Source organism: Vigna radiata, chromosome 7 (assembly GCF_000741045.1).
Source record: "Vigna radiata var. radiata cultivar VC1973A chromosome 7, Vradiata_ver6, whole genome shotgun sequence".
Lineage (NCBI taxonomy): Eukaryota > Viridiplantae > Streptophyta > Magnoliopsida > Fabales > Fabaceae > Vigna > Vigna radiata.
In genome coordinates this window covers 14,690,875-14,700,438 of record NC_028357.1, presented here as the reverse complement: position 1 = coordinate 14,700,438, position 9,564 = coordinate 14,690,875, and the positions used below count along the sequence as shown (strand labels likewise).

The window sequence follows — 9,564 nt, the reverse complement described above, 5'->3', positions numbered from 1 at the left end:
AAAGTCATTCTCCTTGCTTGTACTCCATTGCTACTTTCTTCCATTATGGAAGCCTTCTGAAGTAGTTAACCACTCATTCAAGCTTGCCTTCACCTCACCTTACCATAATCACCAACATTCCGCTGCAACCATTCCTTGAGTCTCATCAAACCCGAGAGTTACTCCCTCTCTGCCAAACCAACGCTGGAATTCATCACAGCTACTGTTCCATTGGATTTCAAGCTGTTCAGAGCTGATTCTCACCTCCAATCTCACGGATCTAGATCTAGCATCAAGGCTGGATGGTATCACCATATCTCGGATAAAAGTTAATTGCTGACTTTCCCTTTATTTAATTTAATTATTAGTGTTAAATATTAATTATTATAATTGATATTATAATAATTGATATTAAATTGGTGAAGATTATTCTATTTTAACTTTTTTTTAATTAAGTTATCAATTTGTATATTTATATTATTACAATTCAATGATCAAATAAAGAAATTCATCCAAAATACTTTTCTATAATATCAATCAGTTCTGGAGGCATACACCTTCTTCCAGTGAACATGAATCTTTCCAAAGATTATCAACAAAGAAGCTATGTGCAAGAATTTGCAAGGCTAAACTTGGCAGGGGATATATTCTCTTCACCTTTAATGATTGGTGGTCGAATTTTTGTTGGTTGTCGGGATGACTACTTGCATTGTATTGCCCTTGAAATTCCAAAACAACAAGAAACTTAAAGTTTATGTTTTAAATTTGGTGGACTGTGTAGGTGGATTGATTCTGTGTGTAGTCTGAAATATATTCAAAAGTTTTAACTGATGTTAGACTTGTTTAATCTTACACTTCTCTAGTGATAAAAATGAAAGAATGAATAAAAATAGTTATTGAAGGCTGATGATGTTGGTATAAATACATTCAACATAAGACTTTATCCCATGATCAATTTTTCTTGCCTAATGTAAGAATATTGTTTACTTGACTTATGGATCAAATTCTTGTCATTTTAATTTAGAAAAAAAGAAGTATAGATATTATAATGAAAAATACATGAATGAATGGTAATTTCTAACTGGGTGAAAATTATGAACTAATTGTTATTCATATTTTAATAAATCTTATTATTGACATTTCTCTATTTTTTAATATTTACTTTATTGTTTTAATCTATAACTATAAATACTTAGCTGCAATATAAAAGTTATTAAAATATTTTGTGTATGAACGAATATGCGAGGAATTATATTACCATATCTTTTAATGTATCTGTCTGATATATTTTTTAAAGTTATATTTACAAAGGTCTCTTAAAATAACAACTTTATGAATATAAAGTCCATCATTTCCTAAAAAAAAACTTGTATTAGTGAAATAAAATATATTTTATTATGAATAGTTATAAGATATTTATCATTAAGCATGAATAGTTAATATAAAAAGAATTTTATTAATATAAATCTAGATGAACAGTATAATGTTTGATTTTTATCTGTTAACTTCTAAAAAATCAATTGATTATTTAAGGTAATATGAATAAGTGTGGCAAGTTATTTTAAAATGGTGATAATAAACATAAAGTTAATAGAAACAAATGATAAACATGTTTCGATAAATTACTCCATAAAAGTAAAAAATTTAATAGTACAAATTAAGAAGAAAAAAAAATAAAATTATCGTATAATAAATTTTTTTGAATAAATTAATTTGTAAGCATTTTATAATATATTCCATAAAATTATATTTTAAATTTTTATGTCAATTAATTTTAACTTAGGGAAGAATTTATATTTTTTTTCTACTTGTAACAGTGTCTTTTTCAAAAACTTGTTCAAATTAAATTTAGATCAGTATCCTTATATTGACCATTGAATATATACTTATTTTATATCCTTTAGTTCCTATAATTAAATACAATATTATGTTTTATAAATAAAAGAGGTCTATATTAAAAAAAATTAATCAACATAGTTTGGTAAGAAAAATAATTTCTGATCCAATTCCTTCTTGAAAAGAAATATATCTGAGTGTGTGAGTTCAGCGGGATCTGTTTTTGAATACTGACAGCTTAAACACTCACAGGAAACACTGGATTGTGTTGTCTGTGTCAGTTGGTTGCGAGGTTGTTCTGTTGTGTTGTGTTGTCAGAGAAATCACCCTCATTCCTTTAGGTTAGTTCCTCTTCTTCTCTTTGATTTCACTTTCACTATTTGCTCTGTTCATCTTACTATTTTGTTGTTTAAATTTTCTTTTATCCCATCATATATATATATATATATATATATATATATATATATATATATATATATATATATATATATATATTCCCACAAATAGTAGATCAAATCTATAGTAGGGTTTCCTGGGAATAGAAATCGTGGGTTGTACTTTTCCTGGAACTGGTTTTAAAACATGTTTGTTTGTTCAATTTAGGATTCAGTTGGACACTACTTGTTCCTCTTTCTTGTTCAAATTCATCCGAATTCACTGTTCAAATTAGGCCGCATTGTAAAATCTGCTTTGTTCTATTTTAATGATTTGGGATTGTTAAAGCAGGAAATATCTCTCTCTAGGGTTCTTGATTTGGGGAAGGGAATGCATTATATAGGTTTATGAATTTGTAATGCTAAACTCTGATGTGTTGGATTATCTGTACCTGTTAATGTATATTATAATCTAAAGTAAGTTTAATTGGAACAAAGGGAAAAGGTTAAATTTTTTATATTTCCATTCAATCATGATGTTCATGAATTGTAAAATTGTTAGATTTTAATAATAATGGTTTAATTACATGTTTGGTTTCTATGATTGTAAAATCTTTACTTTTTTTTTAGCTCCAATATTTAAGAAAAAAAATCGTGGTTGTTTAAACACATGCAATTTTTAATCACTTTTAGTCTTTCTTTTTTTTTTTTTTTTGTTGTAGGTACTAAAAATTATATGAATAAAGACTAAAAATAGTTCTAAATAAGTGGTAAAGTTTTTATTACTATAGGAACTATATTGGGGTGATCTCTAATGTAGGTTGACTTTTAATTGTTTTAAGGGTAAAAGAAGTTAGTCTTACCATTTCTTAGAATTAAATTCTTTTTCTTAACATATGTAGGATACTGACCTTTGCTTCTGATATAATATATTTCTTTCCAAGGGAAACACCAAAGCAAAATAATCAAATTTCTTAGTAAGTTAAAATTAACCAATTCACCTCAGATTTTAGAGAGATTGGGTTAAGAGCTTCTGGAAAAGTTGAAGAGCATAAATTAATTTTAGCTTATGAGAGAAACTTAATTCAATTTACCTTTCTTTTCTTTTCAATATGTATTTATAGAAACAAATCATCATAAAGTCTTTATCTTAACAGGAATATAGTACTTTGAGGTAGATGTTCTCATTGGTGTTAAGCTAGCTGTGTATGGCTATGTATATTCGAGTTTTAGTTCAATAACTAAGGATTTTTTTTTTTTTTCTTTTTTCCCTTTGCACCAATGTGATTCAAGTATTTAGTAAATATAAACTGTCGTCTAAAGGGGTTTTAGTTTACCAATTTGAAGGTTTTTAATGAGTGAGCTGAAACTCCTGTTTGAAAACATGGAAATTTAAGATCATTGTGGAAGGTTCTGGGTGATGGCCAGTTCAAAACCTGTAAGTGCTGAGGGAGAGACTATGGCTGTGGATGCTGCACCAAGGAGGCCCCGAATTCTGCTTGCTGCTAGTGGGAGTGTTGCTGCTGTCAAATTTGCAAATCTGTGTCATTGTTTCTTTGAATGGGCAGATGTAAGAGCAGTTGCCACAAATGCATCTTTGCATTTCATTGATAGAGCTTCAATACCAAAGGATGTAACTTTATACACTGATGACAATGAATGGTCTAGTTGGATGAAACTTGGTGATAATGTGCTTCACATTGAGCTTCGCAAATGGGCTGATATCATGGTCATTGCTCCATTATCAGCAAACACCCTTGGCAAGGTAAACAACTCATGTTCTTATTGAATAAATGCTTTGGTTGTTTCTACAATTGAAGAGAAAATGTGATTACACTGTTGTCAGAAAAGTTATAACTGATAAACTGTTTTCAAAAGTTATCCTGCCTAATTATTAAGGGTTAAATATGTTTTTAGTTTCTTAACTTGGACATGAAATTAGAATTAGTACTTATTCTAAACTTTGATACATTTTGATGTCCAAACTTTAAAAATGAATAGATACAGTTATTTTTTTGGGACTTGTTAAACAGTGTTCCAAATTGACGAAAAGTGTAAACAACTCAAACGTCGTACTAAAAGGTGTTTGATACATTAAAAAAATCCAACTTAGTTGGATTAAAAGGACTATATTAATTCATTTTTAAAGTTTGGAGACCAACATGTATCAAAGTTTGAAACAATGACGAATTCCAATTTCACATCTAAATTTAGGAACTAAAAACATATTTAACCCAATTACTAAAATAAGCTATTTCATTTTCTCTAGTAGACATTTGCACAAGTGCTTATGTCATAAGATAAAGCCTAAATAAGTTGTAAATAAGTTCTTCTAAACATATCTTTACTATGCAAAATGGTGGGACATTGTCTTTTTCTACATGGTCACGACAAGTTGAAATTATAGCTTATATTTCTCCACAATAGATTAAACAAACTGTCTATGACATACCTATTCTTACACAGTGTAGGCAAGTTCAACCAATAATATGTTTTTCTATCCATCTTTTGGTGTTCAGCTTTTGTGTGTACATCTTTTATAGGGTTCAAATGAGTTTCTGTTAAAGTAAGTTGAATATGTGTTGTAGATTGCTGGAGGGTTGTGTGACAATCTACTGACATGCATTGTGCGAGCCTGGGACTACAGCAAGCCATTTTTTGTTGCACCAGCCATGAACACTCTAATGTGGAACAATCCTTTCACCGAGCGGCATCTCATCGCCATTGATGAGCTTGGAATTTCTCTCATCCCACCTGTTACAAAGAGGTTAGCTTGTGGAGATTATGGCAATGGTGCCATGGCTGAACCCTCTACCATTTACTCAACTGTAAGGCTCTTCTATGAGTCAAAGGCTCAGCAAGGTAATGGTGATATCTAACAGTGTTGACAATTGGAAACAAGTATGAATGGCTTCCTAGGACATGTCTTGGCCCCTTGTTTTATTGCATTTNTATTTCNCTTACATCTAGTCTGATCATAGGTGGTGTGTATTATTTAGGACAAAACTTAGATGTTGATCTTTCGCTGCTTTTTAATGTTGTTCTCCAATTAGAAACAGAGTTTCATCTCAGTAATTTGGAAAGCAAAAAAGTTTACATCAAGTGTCAACATAGTTTATTGAGATAAATATCTAATTCTGATTAGAGAACAACATCAAATGCACATGAAAAAATGTATCAGAGTTTTGTCGTATTTTTTATTGCAGATGGATTGTGCTGCAGATTCCTTTATGTATCAATATTGATGCATGTGCATCTCCTTAATCAGAGGACCATGAAATGAACTTCTTTATGCAGAAAAAAATTCAGAACATTTTATGCAGATAATGTCCTTTTGATTACACATAATGCCAACCTTTTAATAACCAATGAGTTAGCATGAAATGTAACATCTATAAAAATCTCAGTGAATCCTGTTATCAGATGATCCTCTGCAATTGTTTTCAAACCTAAACTCTAAATCTTTAAAATATTAAGTTCATATTACAAAGAATAATAAATAACATCGGTATTAATAAAAAAAAGTTGAATTCTTGCACCAGGTTCAGTTTATATTTGGCTCTCTTGATAATAGAGTGGCATAGCAGGAACAACGCAGAGGAACCTGAGAAGTTACGGGATTCAAATAGTAAAGTGGTTTTTCAATAGCAATTATTGAAATTTCCTAAATGGGTAAAATATTTATTCTTGGAACATCATTGTTTGAGTTTTTTTTTTGGGTAAAATATTATGCAAAATGTTATGTTTGTTTTCATCTTTATACTTCTTCACACACATTAGGTAAAATATGATGATATGTCAAGGTGTACTAGTTTATCAATTTAATCAAACACAATATGCCACCAAATCTGGTAGCTAAGCAAAACTATTGTTCAATTTTTTTATATAAAAGATTATTGATGTAATTAATTATTATTTCTAAGCAATTCATATTATCTTAATTGCTTGAATGATTCTTTTTATAGAATTATAATGTTAAAAAAGAAAATTGATGTTGATATTTGGTATCCAATCAAAAAGAAAATGTTCATGTTAATTGATGAAGAAATCAATTTTGTTTGTATGGCATCAATAGTTGCAATGTCATTTGTATGTGCATCATTCACACATGAAGTCCCTCTCTTACACAATCACCACTCATTTTTATCACACAAGCTAGATAAAATTGGGTATCTACTATATAATTTGTTAAGTTTTTTATATTTTTTTTTCAAGTGATAAATTATCTTGTGTATATATATAATTATTTTAAAATCGTAACTATGTATGATTTATTATACACAAGTTTATTGACAGTTTAAAAAAAAAAAACTTAGAGAGACTAAACATTCATCTATGCATCATTAATTTTATTTTATCATTACTGACAAGCAAATTTATTGAGATTACTCTATAAAGCTGAGTTTAACAATCATAAAAAAAACCCGAGTTTAAGGAATTAATAGTGAACAAAAAGTTGTTGAAAAATGTTTATCACACTTTCATATTTTTAATGTACTAAACTTATTTTTTTTTTAATTTTTTTTCTTTTAGTTTTATAAAATCAATATCATTTAAAAAAAAATATGATGTCAAACAAGTTTTGTAATAATTTTAGAAAAATGTATTTTTTTTTTTGAAAAAATGAAAACCTGTAATAATTTTCTTTTATAAAAGGAAGATTTTTTTTGTAAAGTAAGAAATAATTATAATTAGTTTTTTATATATATAATTATTTTATTTATTTATAATTGAATTACATTATATTTAATTATCCTCATTTTTAATTTAAATAATAACGTTTGGATTGGAATATAAGATCAATGTTTTTCAAAAATTGAATACATTTTTAAAACATTTAAAAAACATTTTTTTTTCAAAGCAGTTCATCATCTTCTAAAGGGGTATGATGATTTATGAAACAGAATTCAAATACATTTTAAACATAGTTTAAAGAGATAATCAAGAATAAATTAAAACGTTCCATAAATAATAACAGTTCACACACAAATGCTTTACACGAAATAATCTATGGTAGACAAATCAAAATTCTCTTGTTTATCATTGTTAAAAATATGAAGAAGATTGTAAAATCAACACTCACATCTTATTGTTGTCATTGTAAAATAATTTTAATAGATGATGAAAACGGATATATTATTGTATATATTTCTTGTTCTTTTGTCAACTTATATCAACCAAAATTTTACTGTAATTCTTATTTTATAATAACAAGTAACAAAAATTTCATGATTCCTAGTTCATAAAGAAATTAAGTTTCAAGTTATATATATTAATAATTAGTCATGATTTCCTTAATAGTAGACTGTTACGACATGTTATAATGGTAGAGAGAAAATCATTAACATAAAAGTACAATATTATTGTTTGTTGGTGCATAAGATTGAAGACTTTTTTTAGCTCAAGTGATAGTGATGGAGTCTTTTATTATACAACTTGTTGTGGTACTTGTTTAATAGCCTTACTTTTGATAATAATTGTGTTGTGAAATGAATCTTTTCTTGTTAAATTTTTTGATAATGGTATATCAGTGGAATCTAATTTTTTAACTGTTATATATTTTTTAAAGGATTTTTCATTGTCAACAGTTTGTGGTGTTTATGATAATTAGATTTAATTTATAGTAGTGTAGTGACAATTCCTACTAGTTTGACATCTAAAGAGTAAGAGTGACAAAACGGATTAGTTTTACCTATTTTAGCTTATCTCAATTTCAGTTTGTCAAAAAATGAGTCAAGTGAGTTGATGCGTCACCCAAAAACAAACCAAAATTTGCAATCCACCCAACCAAAATTTAAAGTAAATTTAACTATATAAATATTTCTAAGCTTTGAATTGATTAATTTATATTTTTAATTAAATAAACTAAAATAATTATTACATTTACATGTTAAATTATTCTGAGTAATTATTAAATCTTGATTTGTAAATGTTAATGATTTAAATTATAATAGTATTAAATATTAGTATCTTTACAAAAATATAATTAGTCTTTTTAATTATTTTAATTTTAATTTTTAATTTAAAAAATAAAATAAAAATAGAAACCAAAACGGGTCAAAGGGTTAAGAACATGTTAGTCCGTCTTTAATCTACCAATTTGACACGATACAAATCGAGCCAAAACGAGTTAGTGGATTGAAAATCTTAATCTATTAGTTCTATTTTGAGGGGCTGACGGTTGACCGAGTCACAATCCATTTTGATAACCCTTTTAGCACAACCCATTTAGAAGATATTTTTATTACTAAATTAAATTAATTAATAATTAACTTTTTTCTAATTTCTTTTGAGACAATAAATGTATACACGTTCGATGGTTTTAATAAGGATAATGATATTTAGACAACATTTTTTTGACAACATTTGAACATTGATTACATGTCAATCTGTGATTGGTCAAAAATTACTCCACAATCAATAATAATAATCATAAACATTATTGTGGAGTAATTTTTGACCAATCACAGATTGACACATAATCAATGTTTAAATGTTGTCAAAAAAAATGTTGTCTAAATATCATTATCCTTTTAATAATGCAATAAGTGTATGTACAATCCCTATTGAATGTTTATACTTTATTTTATTCTACTTTGTACTGTGTTTGTAAGCTGTTTTTCTTTTTTGAGTTTCGTGTAATTTAATTCTTCTTATTTTACATATAAGAAGTTAGAAAATAGAGTAACAAAGTAGATAGTTGTATTAAAATAATGAAATCAATATTTTATTATAAAAATATAATATAAATAGAAATCTTTAAAGCTTGTTTCATTATTTAAATATTTTCTATTTTTCTAAAACATTTTTTTCTTATCGTTCTCTCACATTTCTTTAATTTTTCTCACATTTGGAGTCTCTGTTTGACGATTAGGAAGTACCTAGGCGATTATTGCGTCAAAAGCTACAAATCTGACCGATCAATTGGACGAATCGAGTAGGTAAGCGATAAACCTTTTTATCCTTGGTTTTTAGGGTTCTTGATTCTGTACGGTGATTCCGTTTTGTATGAATCAAGAATCCCTTCCTTGTTTCTTAGTTCCATTATGATTTGTAGGTATTCTAGAAATTCCTTGTATCACAAGCAATCTGCGGAGCATTCTTGAGTTTGGGGCAGTCAAATTAGAGATAAGGGAAGCTAGTGTTTTGAGTTATAAAGTATGTGTTAGTATGGCAATTTAATGAGTGTTAACTTTGATGCTTAATTTATGTGTTGTTGTAGTATGCATGTTCGATTGAAGGAAAATGATAATATGAAATTATGGTTATATATGATCATTGACTTGTGTGTGTGTGCTTGAATTGAGTAAGGATGGTTGTATAAAAGTATTATGGTAGAGAGAAATCTATTTAAGAATGTGGGACTGGTGGTTTG

The 9,564-nt window shown here is 27.7% G+C and overlaps 2 protein-coding genes across 3 annotated transcripts in view; one reads left to right on the top strand and one right to left on the bottom strand.

Annotated features, from left to right (window-relative positions):
• Nucleotides 1-294, bottom strand: part of LOC106766705 (telomere repeat-binding protein 3-like) — a 10,399-nt gene extending 10,105 nt beyond the window's left edge. The window contains exon 1 of the mRNA XM_022782722.1: nt 130-294. Within this exon, the coding sequence (XP_022638443.1) occupies nt 130-294 (165 nt within the window). The remainder of the gene's footprint in view (nt 1-129) is intronic.
• A 1,676-nt stretch (nt 295-1,970) lies between these two features.
• On the top strand, nt 1,971-6,060 carry LOC106766698 (probable phosphopantothenoylcysteine decarboxylase). Of its 2 annotated transcripts, none has more exons than XM_022783163.1 (4): nt 1,971-2,156; nt 3,522-3,954; nt 4,778-5,051; nt 5,732-6,060. In XM_022783163.1, the coding sequence occupies exons 2-4, from the start codon at nt 3,610-3,612 to the stop codon at nt 5,755-5,757; spliced, it is 645 nt and encodes a 214-aa protein (XP_022638884.1). In that variant the 5' UTR covers nt 1,971-2,156; nt 3,522-3,609; the 3' UTR covers nt 5,758-6,060. The 2 variants fall into 2 exon arrangements, with proteins under 2 accessions (XP_022638884.1, XP_014506899.1); XM_014651413.2 differs by having other exon boundaries at nt 1,972-2,156; nt 3,537-3,954; nt 5,732-6,058.
• Nucleotides 6,061-9,564: the final 3,504 nt, after the last annotated feature.